This window comes from Asterias rubens, chromosome 20, assembly GCF_902459465.1.
Source record: "Asterias rubens chromosome 20, eAstRub1.3, whole genome shotgun sequence".
Lineage (NCBI taxonomy): Eukaryota > Metazoa > Echinodermata > Asteroidea > Forcipulatida > Asteriidae > Asterias > Asterias rubens.
The window spans coordinates 1,795,986-1,811,186 of NC_047081.1; the positions used below are offsets into that span (position 1 = coordinate 1,795,986).

General features: G+C 38.7%; 1 protein-coding gene across 1 annotated transcript; it reads right to left on the bottom strand.

The window, feature by feature from the left end:
- Positions 1–188: 188 nt before the first annotated feature.
- On the bottom strand, positions 189–13,893 carry LOC117303937 (cadherin EGF LAG seven-pass G-type receptor 2-like). Its single transcript, XM_033788403.1, has 23 exons — positions 13,781–13,893; positions 13,127–13,251; positions 12,199–12,267; positions 11,238–11,333; positions 10,628–10,729; positions 10,047–10,184; positions 9,413–9,629; positions 8,780–8,889; positions 8,294–8,482; positions 7,689–7,835; positions 7,113–7,256; positions 6,410–6,606; positions 5,928–6,054; positions 5,257–5,333; positions 4,719–4,815; positions 4,366–4,488; positions 3,908–3,997; positions 3,067–3,168; positions 2,629–2,812; positions 2,059–2,159; positions 1,560–1,697; positions 876–975; positions 189–520 (listed from the first exon to the last, which is right to left on the bottom strand). The coding sequence occupies exons 2-23, from the start codon at positions 13,142–13,144 to the stop codon at positions 189–191; spliced, it is 2,898 nt and encodes a 965-aa protein (XP_033644294.1). The 5' UTR covers positions 13,145–13,251; positions 13,781–13,893.
- Between the last annotated feature and the right edge of the window lie 1,308 nt (positions 13,894–15,201).

Below are 15,201 nucleotides of genomic sequence, written 5' to 3' on the forward strand. Positions count from 1 at the left end.
TGGTCATTTAAATGTAATAACACACAGTGAATTCGAGCTTTAGCAGAAATAGGTTACCAGTCATAATGCTACGGGATTTTCACATTGCTGTGCCTGGTGCCCGGCTATTTCCTTCCTTGGCAATTTTTGTATTTAAAAACAATCAAAATGGTTCCAAAAACCAACGGTATACATTAGGTTTATTGGCTTCAAAATAATAAAAACCATTCACCTTTTTTATACGTGGCTCTTGTAACATTATACATGATGTCAGACTCAGCAGATGGGTCACTGCAGTCGCTGATGTTCACGCCCATTGTCAAAACAACAAATTCTGTGTCTCCGGGATTCACCAGCGTAACTTCGGGATCTTTGGGGACAATCTCAAAGCATGGTAACTCGCCGTAGAAAAATCTCAAGCGAATGGTGCTATGGTCTCCCTTCAGTTCCGGTGAGTCTGGGTTCCAGACCGTGATGTCCAGGATGTATTGCTCACTGGACAGCTCCAACTTGGATTTAAGGAACACTAAGCAGCCTTCGTCTATAGTTATTGAAAGGAATTTTTAACAAAAGGTTATTAATTTATTTATGTGGTGTTCAATGTGATGAAACATCACATCACAGATGAAACAAGAACTAGGAGTAGGTGGCAACGGCCTCTGGACAAAAATATTTGTAGCCCACACCTTGTAGCCCACAACTTCAGGCCATGTGTGTCAGGCGACTTGCATAAAAAAAAATATAAAAAAAATTGTTTACCACCTTGTTTTTTACTGTGTGCTTTCTGACTCTATCTCTCTCTTTTTTTTTTACCAAACTCTGAGAAAGTACCAAGTATACAGGGCTTTAGACTCATCCATGTAAGGGCAACAACAAAAAAACATTCAGTTTCATACCTGTCGGAGACACGAAGAACAAATCACTGTCTTCACCGCTTGAAGAAAACTTGAAATAACTTGGTTCTTTGTCCCTGTCTATGACGGACAGATTTGCAATCTGAAAAAAAAAAACAGTGAGAGAGAAAAATAAACTTTACTCTTTCATGCACCGTTTGGATATTAATTGATTATTTGAATTTTTGATATCGTGCCCTCCCCCCCCCCCGCATCCCCCCCAGGTAAAAAAAGCCACAATAGTACCCTCACTTGAAACTTAGGGAAATGTTGATGTAAATAATAATGTCCAAAGACTCTTTTTAAAGAAGTGCCTCTTGTGAAAATGGTTGTGTTGTCTGGCAACTTGGCTTTTCAGGACTTTAGACTCACTCCTAAGGAGCAGATATTGTTTCAAAAATGCTTCTGGGACCAATTTCATACAGCTGCTTTAGGCATACAAATTAGCTAAGCACAACAAGAATATTATGCTTACTAGAACAGGGTTACCAGCCAAAATACTATGTCACATGTACAATTTGTGACTGGTATCCTGTTGATTTCTGCTAAGCAGAAATATTTTCTGCTAAGCAGAAATATTTTCTGCTGGAGCAATGGGTGTGGGTTCGAATCTCACTCGGGTGATTTGCCTGAGCATTTTCTTTCTTGGGAGTAATTGGGAAAGGTAAAAAACCAAATTATACGTACAAGATCAAATGTTGCTGCTGTTTCCAATGCGATGTCCTCGTCAGTGACAAGAAACTCAGGAGCGTTGTCGTTTACATCTAGCAGTGTAACAGTCACATTCAACGTGGCGCTAACCTCAGGAAAACCAGGATTGCTTGCCTGTAAAATGTTAACGTTTGATATAAAAAGGAAATTTTGGTAATAACTCCACCCTTTGAAACCGTTTTTTCTGTATAATTATCGCAAAACGCCCCGACATTCAACTCGACTCAATTCAATCATAATTATTTCCATATTGGTATAAAAAAAGGAGAATAGGAAGAAAACAATTTAAGTACAATTATTTAAGTCAAAGACAGTCGAGGACAGATCAAGAAAATAATGAATAAAAAATTAAACAAACAAAAATATGAATATTATATATAAATAATAATAATGTTTATACAACTAAAGTGAAGGCGGTAAATTGACATCGCTAACATTTTGTCAGTTACAGTGTAGTTGATTTGTAACAACTCACCACAATTGACATCTCATACGTTTCCCTGGTCTCCCTGTCTAGGGTACCATTGACAAAAAGCTGGTAGCCGTCACCATCGTCGGCAACTTTAACTCCAAAATCTGAAATGTAATTGAATAGCAATTTTAAGAACAAAGATTTATATTTTAAGAATTTTAAAGTCAAGGAGATTTTTCTTTGCGTCCAGTGGTAAGCCTCCACACCCCCCCCCCCCAAAAAAAACACCCACAAATTTTTAACATGGATAAAATTGTCTTTTTCTATTCGAGTGTGTGATACTTTTTTCTAAGCTTTTTTTGTGTGATTCATTTCTCTAAAAGCTTTAGTGTCTCACTCTCACTATCTGTTCTGGCAGACAGCTTGGCAGACAGCTTGGCAGACAGTCAAGCTCACTGGAGTCAAGCTCTGGTGTTTCTTATTCAGCAGAGTGTCGGTTCGAATCCAAGTTGTGACTCTTGTGTCCTTAAGAAAAAACACTTGACCACTGCTTCATCCAGATGGGACGTAAAGCCGTTGGTCATTATAAAAGGGCATCGGCAACAAATGATCAAAACGCAAGTTTTTTCTTACCTGTTTCATTTTGGATCACCAGCATAATTTGAGTGTTATCGGTGCCCGGCTCATCAGCATCAATTACCATGAACACAAACACTGAAGTTCCAATCACTGCGTTTTCAGCCACTTCTAGACTGGTGCTGGAGCTTACAATAAACTCTGGGTTGTTATCATTGATGTCTGTTACGTTCACAATGACCTGGAAGGTATAGAGAAGTCAGGGTACAACTCTTTTAAAGTCTAAGGCCGCGGCTGAAACGGTGACTCCGGCTACAGCTACGAATTGATCGGCGCATCTCCCTATTCGTCAACACCTGCAGACGCGCTGATCTAGCTGTAGCTGAAATCGCCATTCTGGACACGCCCTAATAACCTTTTAAAATTAGTTTTCAAATACTTTTTTTTTTGAGAAATCAAGCATTTTAAACTTATGCAAATAAGTTTTTTTCTTACTGTTGTTTCCGATGTAAATTTACCATCCGTTGCTATAACTACCAACATGATCTCTTCTTTGGTCTCTCGGTCAAAAGTGCCGTCAACTGTGATCTCTCCGAACTGAAATGGTAGGATGTTGAAAATGATTAAGACTAGCAGAAAACAATTTTTCTTATAATGGGTGCGTTCGCTTAGCTTCCCTGTGTCGACCCTTCGGTGCTCAATCGAGTGAGCACCTGACAAGAGCTAATCGAACGATCACTCACCCTCTCGTGGTGACGCCATGCACCTCGGGCCAGCGCCAAGTGACCCACTCCACAAGCAGGGTACTGGGGGCTGACCCGGGTGAGCCCCTGGAATGACGTCAAAGCTATTCAAACGTACCGGGAGCAGACTGGGGTCGACCCCGGGAAGCAAATCGAACGCACCCTATATATCAATCCTGTTGGACATAACCACTCTAGATTTTCAGCGATATATCAAAAAACGTTACCACCTTTTGGTATGAAATTTTCACAGGTTGATTTTATTGTATCTAATCTACATTTATACATATATGTGATTTGAGGCATTGCATGGCAAGGTATTGATTGTGGTAACACCAAATGTGTATAGACCATGTATAAGTATAAGATTTTATGTTTTCTTCCATTGTGCTGTGTACAAATCATGCCTGCAGGAAGTCCAGGCTTGGTGGCTCTTTTGTAAACATGTGATGTCACTGGTCATCCACATCGTCTATATATATATAGGATTAAAACAATCAAAAGTTCCTAAAACTAAAGATATACTTTGCCTTTAAACAAAAATTTTGACCAAGAGTTAACAAATTTTGTTACGCAATTCCTCTACTGTTTACCTTGCTGTCGAGAAGTTGAAATCTGTCGTCCGATCCTTCCTCCAAAGAGAATGATATGTTTGCATCGATATCTTTATCCGTCACCGTGACCTGGTCGTAATAGTAAAACAAATTTAAGTTAGACTTATCTATTTTTATTTCTTCAGCTGAGGTCTCGAAATCAATTCAAATATTTTATAGTGAGAAATTACTTCTTTCTCAAAACTCATTACCGGTACTTTAGAGGGAGCCGTTTCTCACAATGCTTTATACTATCAACCATTGCTTGTTACCAAGTAAGTTTTTATGCCAACAAATATTTTGAGTAGTTACCACTAGTGTCCACTGCTTTAAGGACACAAGTAACACAAACGGGACTCTAACCCACACTCTACCAATCAGAAACACCAGAGCTTGACTCCGGTACCATCATCCGCTCGACAATGACAATAAGAAAAAATAATAAAACAATTCCTGACCTCAAATGTTTCATTGGTCAATGGTTCTCCTTCCGGCAGCTCCCAAATATAATCGTCCTCATCAAACATGGGTGGGTTATCATTCACATCCATAACTGAGATGGTCACGTTCACCGAAACATCCTGTCGTACCAAAAAAATAATTTTATCAAAACAAATATCAACAATAATTTTTCTAATAATCTAGATTAATAACTTTGTTGCATGGACCTAATTTTATAAAAACCATTTCATAATATTTTTTTGCTAAGCAAAACATGAAGTATGGATCCGGCCCACCAACCCGGGGGGCCGTACATTTCAGAGAATCTACAACAATTTGTTTTCCATTTTCTTCCATTGTTGTTACTTACGTTCTCGCCGTCAGAAACAGAAACAACCAGAATGTATTCTGATTGGCTGTCAGTAACATTGTCCACATCGAGCACACCAACCACGGACAAGCCACCTCTGTATAAATGAATAATTATGCAAATTAATCAATCTTACCACAGACTTTATTAAAAAGATTTGTTTTGTAAAAAGATCAAACATGAGAGCAAAATCAAAGGATCATTCTGCTTGTGAAGCATAGGCCCCTCAGAGAGTGAACTTAAACACAGTACAAGCCAAAAACTGGTCACCAAAACATGGAAGGAGAAACAGGGGAAGACAGTTATACAGATGTAGTTGCTAGGGACATTGGGGTGCTTCCAGCTGATCTTCCCAACCTAATGAGAGATAGACAGGGATGGGCGAGCCTCAACATGATTCCGACCTGGGTCGACTAGAGAGAGAGAAAAAGAGAGCCAAAAAACTGACGAAGAAGGAAGTTTCAGTTTTCGATGTGAGGAAGGAAAACCCCAGAGGGTTATATCAGGGAAAACACAAGCAGCCTGTCAATTTACTTACTCAATATTGATTTTAAATGGAGAGTTTTCAGTTAACAGCGAATACTGTAGGACATCACTTGCGTCAGCATCTAAAGCCTGGGTGAAAGTTTACAAATTGAAAATTATCACTAAAAGTAAAAACTAAGAGGAAGAAGATCGGGGCGTAGAATTAAAAGGTAGATAAGTTGAATTTGATGACATTTTCACAGATTAGTTTGGTGTGTTCGCTGAGAACTGGAGTATGGGAATAAGTTTGTTGTTCAAAAAATTGTGTGGCATGATGTCCAACTAGGTCATGAAGAAAACACCAATTAAGTTCCACCAAATTAAATTTCTTCATTCCATCAAGGGGATAGGGCAACAGTTTCTTATAATGAACCATTAATGGCACTGGTGTATCCCAACATTAGCACAAATTACTCTCTATTGCTCGTTACCAAGTAAGCTTTTATGCTAACAATTATTTTGAGTGTCCGATAGTGTCCAGTGCCTGTCAAATGTTTTGCCCAATAAATTCGTTTTCATTGAATCACAGTGCAAATTTAAGGAAAAAGGCCTCACTGAATATCTAAAACAGCCCATCCACACATTGTGCACAAGCTGGTGTGATGTGTTTTCGGACAACTTTTGTTGCCACTGTAATTATACAGAAACAGATACAGAAGCTCATTTTTGTCTTATGGGACATACCTTGACAGTAAAAATTGGGTCGTTATATCCGCTTTCAGGAATCACTTCTTCATAAGGAGTGTCTTCGAAGACAGGGGCGTTATCATTGGAGTCATTTACCGTTACGAAAACATACGCAAAGGAGACGCTGAAATAAAAAGGAGTTTTAAAAAAAAGCAAAAAACCAGAATTAGTTGTTGCCATCCAAAGGGATAAACGATATGAATGCAAACAAATTAGTTAGTGCCCGGAAGCTAGAATCTTTCTAACTTAGCCTGCAAAAAAGACTCTGCTAGGGTCGAAACAGCAGGCCACTAACAATTTTTCGTTTGGCAAAAATCAGGAAACGGTGAAATGTTGAAGACAACCGTCTATGCATAGTGCCATATAAATGTAATGATTCTGTTTGTAGGACATCAAAAAATAAACCACAAGGGAGACTGACTGGGTACATTTTAAATGTTTTGGGAAAACACCCCCAGAATTATTTTTATAAGAATTACCGACTGGGCTCCCAGGACCGGTCCATTGCCTCAATAAATAGAATAAATTCCTCTACTCGCTCGGCGTCCACTTCAACAGATGTCAGAAATATCTCGCCAGAATTCCGATCGACTTTGAAGAAACCCTCTCCGCCGTTTGTGGCTGACTTCAGGAAGTAACTGATTTTATTTGGCGCGCCAAGAGACACGGCAAAGACCTGTTAAAGGGAAGGTACATCTTTGGTTATTACATCGAGAAAAATTAATGACCTTAAAGGCAGTGGTTACTATTGGTAATTTCTCAAAATATTTATTAGCATAAAACTTTACTTGGTAACGAGTAATGGGGAGAGGTTGATAGTATAACAAATTGTGAGAAACAGCTCCCTCTGAAGTGACGTAGTTTTTGAGAAAGAAGTAATTTTCAACGAATTTGATTTCGAGACCTCAGATTTAGAATTTGAGGTCTCGAAATCCACCATCTAAAAGCACACAACTTTGTGTGACAAGGGTGTTTTTTCTTTCATTATTCATTATCTCGCAACTTTGACGCCCAATTGAGCTCAAATTTTCACAGGTTTGTTATTTAATGCATATGTTGAGATACACCAAGTGAGAAGACTGGTCTTTGACAATTACCAAACGTGTCCAGTGTCTTTAATGTAATGTTGATAAATGATTCAATTAGATTAAATTATATTACTCCTCTAAAAACTGAACTTACTGTTTCTATGGGGTCTATGCTTACGTAACCTTCTGTGATTTCGGTGTCGTACCTCTCCTGATTAAACCGCGGGGCGAGGTTTTGAACCGTAATTTTTACTGATGCTCGCTCCACGGTGCAGTTGTCTGATGCCGAAACAGTGACCTTTAAAAAAAAAAACAGTCTTTTCATTGGGATCAATTGACTAGACTGGCTAGACTAGGTTTGTATTATTTTAAAAGCATACTTTGTGATACTACCGACCATGTTCTGTGTTTTTAAACCCAAATAATTTCTTTGTAGGTTACTAAGAGTAGCAAGTCATGGTCATTTTCCCATGCTGGACCCACACTCTGGAATGACTAACCTCTTAAAATCAGCAATATTTCCAATCTCAATACTTTCAAGGTTAAGTTGAAAACCACATTGTTTACTCTCGCTTATGTGTAATTGGTCTATTTGTCTTATTTTCCTTGCTGTGTGTGGTTCCCCCTCCTGTGCGCCTTGAGCACCTCATTTTGGTGGATTTTGGCGCCCTATAAATATTCTTTATTATTTATTATTAAATAAATAAATAAATAGATAACAAATAAATACCTGTAGGTTGTAGGTTTGGTTGATGGTCAGTACCGGCGAGCCAGTTACATTGAAGTACAGGGTGGGGGCCCCTTGTTCAGTTCCCTCCGTCGCAAGTCTGAACGGATGCTCATCCAAATCATGAAGAGTTAGGTTCCCTGAAAAAGTCTGCAAATCAATAGAAATTCATCATCATTTCATTACATTTCATTTCATTTCATATTGTGAAGCCGAGGACCTTCAGAAATATGATTTTAATCAAGAACCCAATGAAAAGAAGCCGAAGAGAAAAGTGTGGGTTTTAATGTCGGAGGAAAACCCAAGAGAATTATTTCACCCAGTCAGCGGAAAAACCCATGCAGTCAGGACCCAATTTCATGGCTCTGCTTACCGCCGAAGTGTACACTTTTGTGTAGATTGTAACATAATTTACAGTTGAGTGTATTTTCGTTACAATAGTTCAACTTGAAAACTACTGTCTTACCAAACTGAAAGATAGGATGAAATGAAACAAAACATTGGCAGCTGAATATATATCTTTCAATTTACAAGTGGTGTGAAAAGGGCTTTTAGCAAACTCGGGTCTGCTTTTAATGGGTGACTCAAAGTAGTGAAAGAAGAATTACCGCATCGTCGTCAGTGACTTCTAGGAGCAACTTGTCCACTCCGTCAGCCTCGTAGACGAAGGCATCTTCTGGGTCTACTCTACCGGTCAACTCGGTGACAGCAAAGCCTGGACAATTAGTGTCAATGTCGCTGATGGTAAGGGTCAGAGTGGCCCTTGCGCTACGCTGATCATCGTCAACCTGTCTCGCCTAAAAATTACAAGAAATCACAATTTAGTTTAGTTGGGAGAGGATAATGTTGGTCTTTGGAAGAAATTATTAAGTTTTTTTTAATCTAAAACTAATTGTAGGAATCATTTTTTCTTCTTTTAAATAAGAAATCGCCTAACATCGCAGGGTTGGATGGCCACTTTAAATTGAGGGCTACACTTCGCTGATTTGGGCTGTCATTAATTAGAGTAATTACCAAAGGTACAGACACTTTAAATAAGTTTACAAAGTAAATAATTAGATTGTACAAATTAAACAAGCTATAATAATATGTACCGTTAGTTCAATGATGCACTGCCCAGCTTTCAGCCGCGTGTCGTTGACGCTGATGACTCCTGTATAGGCGTCGATTTCAAGACTGTCAGCTGGACAATCCCCTACAATGTCTGACACACGGAAGAAAAACAACAAACAACTTGATCAATCAATCAAATTAATCAATCAATCAATCAATCAAATCCCAGCTACTGACCTATTTTTTGTAACACTTTTTCTTGTCTATTACTGATGTAACTTTTCAGTTTTCTATGTTTTTTGTAAATTCTGTATATTTTCTGTATGAATAAAGTGTCTGCTTTGAAAAGTCAAAAGAAGTCAATCAAACAATCAATCAATCAAAACATCAATCAATCAATCAATGGTTAAATTTATACGGCGCCAATCCACCAATAGCGTTGTACAGTAGGCTTTCACCAAAAAAGGGCAGACTTACACAAAGTTTTGAAATTGGTTAATGAAGTAGATTGCCTGATGTTCTGAGGAAGATGATTCCACATCCATGGTGCTGCGATTGTGTTTGGTTCTTTAAATGCGAAAAACATAGCCAGACAATTCTCTACAGAACAAACTCTACCTGGCACATAATCATACACATGGTGTCACCACAAACCAAATATATATTATAAATACCTGTTATGCTGTAGGTTACAGCAACATTCAGGCCCAGATCTTGGTCGTAGGCACAGATGTCGGCTGGCATCACGGTGAGGTCTCCCACAGTCCCTTCTTCTATGGTTGCTGCGTAATTCAGATGGGTGAAGACTGGGTCTTTGTCGTCGAGATCCTCAACAGTAATAATCAACGTGACTGATGAAATGTGGTCTTTGAAGACTCCATCTTGGGCGTCCTGTGAAAATTAAAAAAACAAGCCAAGTGTGAAGAAACTACAAATAAATAGTAAACTTGCGGGTACAACTACGAGTAAATCTCTTTTGTGTTGGCTCTGAAAAAGAGGTGGTGTGGTCTGGATATTTCGAACAATATGTTTTGCAGGAAATGGTGTCATGAGCAAGATTCAAACCCGCCCTCTCCTACTTAAACACCAGAATTTAGGTCCGATTGACTAGACAGCTCCCCCCTGACCCATCAAAAAATTTGTTGATTAATGCCTTTACATGTTTTGTGTTGAGTAACACTTTCAAATGATTCTTGTTTCAATAAAAATAAAAAAAAACGAAAACCCTAGGGCACATTTTCAAGAACCTCGGTCATTTTGCTTGAGTCCCCTCCCTCTCTACCCCACCCCCCCCCCCAGCAAACTTACCGTAACAGCCAGAGTCAAGTTGTACTGTCGGATTCGCTCAAAGTCGACGGCCGGAGGATTTTTTACCTTCACTTCGAACTCGATTCTACCATCGGCAGTAAAACTATCGTCTAGGTGGCTGACCTCAAACGGCACGTCCTGAAATAGTTTTAAATAAAATTGCTAATAAGCTTTTATTACTATAGACCTTATGCACATGATAGCATATCAGTAAGATGCCCTCAACTAGAGGTAAAAAAAGCAGCCATTTATTGGCCAAACCTGTGCCTTGTGCGTTCAAATCTGTGTATTTTTATTGTTTTGTCATCGTTTTACCTCTAAGTTGGCGGCTGGATGACATCAATGCAAACAGTCTATAATACTTCATACATACTCATGCCGAATAGGAATTACATGGAGATAACAGGTGTGAGTTGCCAGACATAAAGGATGTGTTATTTTAGCACCTTTCTTAAATTTTAGGAGCTTTCCTGTCCATGATCGCCTTCAATATGTGACAACGTTCGAAGAGCAATGATAATCCACTGGAACTATAGGCTTTTTTTTCAAACACTTCCGACTTTATAAATAAAGTTTCTTACTTCTTCCGTTATCAAGTTGTAGGTAAGTTCCTTCCGCAGGCGATCCATGTCCTTCATCAGTATGATATCGCCGAAGTCGAGAAGAACTCCCGGCCTCGCCAACTGTGGATAGAAAGAAAAACAACAACAATAATTATTATAATCCAGTGGAACTCATATATAAGAAAATGAGTAGGTTTTAGCACGTTCACCGTTGGTATGGTCTTGCCACCAGATGCCCCCCGTATCTTCTGCAGTCACTGTACTGTCCGGGACACTGGACCATATTGGGTTTCTAGACTAGTATAATACAATGATCCACACAAACATGCCTGGAAACTGCACGGTTTTCCTCTTACCTCGTCAACAAACACGGTCGGCCATTCATGACCGTATTAGTTTGCACAGTAAAAGGCAAACCACGAAGTTTCTAGGCATATATTTTGTATGGTTCATTGTTTTCTACTTTTAAAACATCTTTCCAACCATATGCATTTTATAACAAAACAGTTACAAACGCTTTTTATAGACCAAATCGTCCGATCCAAGGCAATGTTATCCTTTAATCAAGAAGGGGTCCCCTGAACAGGAGAGTGTTGGAATAAAGAGGAGCACTGAATAAAAACCTTACCTCTGGTATGGTTGCTTCGTACTCTGTCTTCCCGACGAATGTTGCTTTGTTATCGTTGGTGTTGAGTGTTGATACGATCAGGGTCAGCTTTTGCTCCTGATCAAAGAAAAGAAATTATGAATAATTCACTGTCAAATAAAAAAAAAACAATAGTAAAAATGTTGCGTTCGTGACCTCAGAATTACAATTTTGAGGTCTCAAAATCAAGCATCTGAAACACCCAACTTTGTGTAACAAGGGCGATTTTCTTCCATTATTATCTCGCAACTTCCACAACCAGTTGAGTTCAAATTTTCACTGTGACAGCGCAAGTTCTATGTCAGAATTGATCAGGTCAGACCCAATTAGACAACCTTTCTCCTTTTGTGTTTAACTGCTCAAACAGACCTGGTCGGCTCTTAACACGTTTGGCGACCACTTGAATATTGATGCCACATACATGTAGCTGTTTTTGCTGCGGTAATTCGCAAAAAGTTGAGAACAGCTCAACTGTGGTGAATTATCCGTTGCGAATTTGTGATGTAAATTGTCGCTTTTTATTTGCAGGAAGTATGATCAGGGCTTTAAAGTTTAAAGGCACTGGACACTATTGGTAATTACTCAAAAGTATTTTTGGCATAAAAATTACTTGGTAACAAGCAAAGGAGAGCTGTTTATAGTATTAAACATTGTAAGAAATAACGTAGTTTTCAACGAATTTGGTTTCGAGACCTCAGAATTAGATTTTAGTCCATTGCACTTTTTCATCTCCACATGAAATTCTGTGAACTATTTTGTCTTCAATTTTTCCTTCACTTTGCTTTTAAAAATGCCTCGGAATAGACAACTTAGATTGGTGGCACTGAATCTACAAAATGGGATTTAACTTAAATTCTGCGTAATTTTGACCCATCGTGTCAGGTCCCAGTGCAAGACCTTGATTTTTGTCATTTCTGACTGGGAAACGTTTTAGGACACTTACGGTTCCTCCAGCAGGTGTGCAGCTGAACTCAATTACACCAAAAGGCAATTTATTTTTACCGCTGGGAAACTGGAAGAAAGGAAGAAAGATAACTTATTAGGGCTACATGTACCGATGACAAACACATACTGACCAGTGTACCCCCCCCCCCCATAACACACATTAGTCAAAACAACTTTAAAGGCAGCGGACACTATTGGTAATTACTCAAAATAAAGGTTAGCATAAAAACTTACTTGGTAACAAGCAATGGGGGAGCAGTTGATAGTGTAAAACATTGTGAGAAACGACTCCCTCTGAAGTAATGGAGTTTTTGAGCGAAAAAAAAGGTAATTTCTCACTCAACTTAATAATTAAAGAGTTCAGCTGAAGCCTTTTATTGTGCATCTGAAAGCACACAGAGTAATGCAACAAGGGTCATGGTGTTGCAAATTTGATGACCAATAAAGTCCAAATTTTCACAGGTTTGTTATTTCATGCATAAATGTTGGTATAGGTCTACGCCAACCCCATTGGTAATTGTCAAAGACCAGTCTTCTCACTTGGTGTATCCCAACATATACACAAAATAACAAACCTGTGAAAATTTGAACTCAATTGGTCGTCGAAGTTGCAAGATAATAATGGAAGAAAAAAACACCCTTGTCACAAAAAGTTGTGTGCTTTCAGATGTTATATTTTGGGACATCAAAATCTAATTCTGAAGTCTTAAAATTTACTTCTTTCTTAAAAATTACGTAACTTCAGACAGAAGGAGCCATTTCTCACAAATGTTTTACACTATCAACAGCTCTCCATTGCTTGTTACCAAGTAAGAGTTTATGCTAACAATCAATTTGAGTAGTTACCAAACTCCCCAAAGGTGTCCAGTGCCTTTAATTTATTTTTAAGTTTAAAATTAAAATTAAATGACAATGTTTTTACTTACGTCTTCCATGTCCGGCATCTCACCTACAAAGGTGACGCTCTCATTATTCAGGTTATAGTATCCACATTCTGATATGCATTCTGAGGTAATGGCCCCCGAGTCAACTACAGCGGTGTAAACACGACCTAATTATGCATGATCCAGATCATAAAAATGCTCACCATTAATAACATTATTAAAAATAGCCTAATTTAATTATAGATATAATAGGCCCCTAGCCCTAGTAACAATCAATTGAGTTAATTAAATAAATAGCGCATCCCAATGATGAAATTTGGCCTTCGTTTCTTGGCCTGCCCAGCATGTTGCCCCTTCAAAAGTGGATAACTTTCCGTATGGCGCCACCACTTTTTCACTCATTTTTACAAAAAGTGATATATCAATCAGGTAAATTAGATACTATATTATTTTATTTCGAATGAAAAAGTGTCGGCGCTATACGGAAACTGTCCCCAAAAGTTTTCCCATTCTTTATAAATTAGAAAGTGCCCTCATGCAAAATGAAAATTAAATTGCCTTGCCCGTGTCCTTCCTTCATTATTCAAAACAAAGATGAAATTCCAGGCTGCAAGTCGCCGCAGGCGCAGGTTTTTCTTGTGCAAAGCATCACCGAATTTGCCAATCGCTAGTCTTTTACCCCAAGATAACTGTTACCTGAATAAAGTCACCATGGAATCACATAGAATCGTCGACTTCATCGGGTTCTGTACATCATTTCATTACTTTTGTACGAAGTTTGCTACCAAATCATTCGGACACACACAGACTTTGATGTTTGTAAACAAAATAGACAAGTACCGCTCATCTTATATACCGCCCTCTAGTGACACACGTGTACTAAAGCATTAGGCCCTTTTCGAAACCACTGTTTTGGCTCCAGACTCGGCTCAGGCAAGCTTGGCGCCTGCGGTTTTTTTGCGCAAGAACTTCGACGTTATGTGGTTATGTAAAAAGGTAGGCCTGTCTGTTGTTATACCCCAAAATTTGAATCCGAACGCGGAAACACTAACGCTTCTTCTCAGATTGTGGTTTTTCTGTTCGAGTAGAGGATTTATTTTTGCATCGGGAACATGAACTCTGGGTTTTCTAAAGAACGGTGAACATAATATTATTTTGAAATGAATTGTTTACATAGCATTTTTAAAAAAACTGTTCCAAAAACCAAAGGTTCTTTGCCTTAAGTATGTAAAGCTTGTTTGAAAAGGAGACATTAATCAACAGGGCCCACTTTCATAGCGCTGCTTAGCGGCTGATTCGGTGCTTCATGTGCGATTTCTATAAATTTATTCCTTGAATTATTCCATAGCGCTGCTAACCGTAAGCACACAAAAAAGCATGCTAACCTTCCGGTGCTCACTGCACGAAAATAAATGACGTCACAAACCAACCCACGGTCATGGGCCGCCCAATTTGTTTGATACTCTGTGAAATACGCTTGCACCTTAGCAATTTTTCTGCTATAGTAAGCACGAAAACTTGCTTACCGTTATTAAGTAGTGCTATGAAAATTGGGCTCTGTTCATTGGTTTTGATGGTTGAGTGGTTTTACCTGGTGAAGTTTCCTCGTAAAAATTACGCTCGACAAACGGCGCACCACATGCCGCAGAACCACACTGAAAGATGCACTCTAAACAGCACAAAATTTAATATTATGTTCATGGTTTGATTTTTATTTGAAAAGTTTTTTTTTTTTTACAATAGCCATAGGCCGAATTGCAGTCAAAAATACAAAGAGAATAACACATTTCAAAGAGTTAAAGACACGTGGCACAGTTGGTCATTGTCAACTTCTCACTTGGTGTATCTCAACATAATTATGCATAAAATAACAAACCTGTGGAAATTTTAGCTCAAATGATTGTCGAAGTTGCGAGATAATAGTGAAAGAAAGAACACCCCCTGACACACGAAGTTGTGTGTTTTCAAATGCTTGATTTCGAGACCTCAAAATCTAACTCTGAGGTTTCGACATTTAATTCGTGGAAAAATACTTCTTTCTCGAAAACTTCGTTGCTTCAGAGGGAGCCGTTTCTCACAATGTTTTGTTTGCTACTATCAACCTCTCCCCGTTACTC

What these genes read in the sequence shown, in the direction of transcription:
- LOC117303937 (XM_033788403.1), bottom strand. An exon ending in CCATTTAAAATCAATATTGA is followed by an intron (nt 4,816 to 5,256) that starts GTAAGTAAATTG and finishes TCATTTATACAG; the next exon opens with AGGTGGCTTGTCCGTGGTTG. An exon ending in CGTATGAGATGTCAATTGTG is followed by an intron (nt 1,698 to 2,058) that starts GTGAGTTGTTAC and finishes AACATTTTACAG; the next exon opens with GCAAGCAATCCTGGTTTTCC.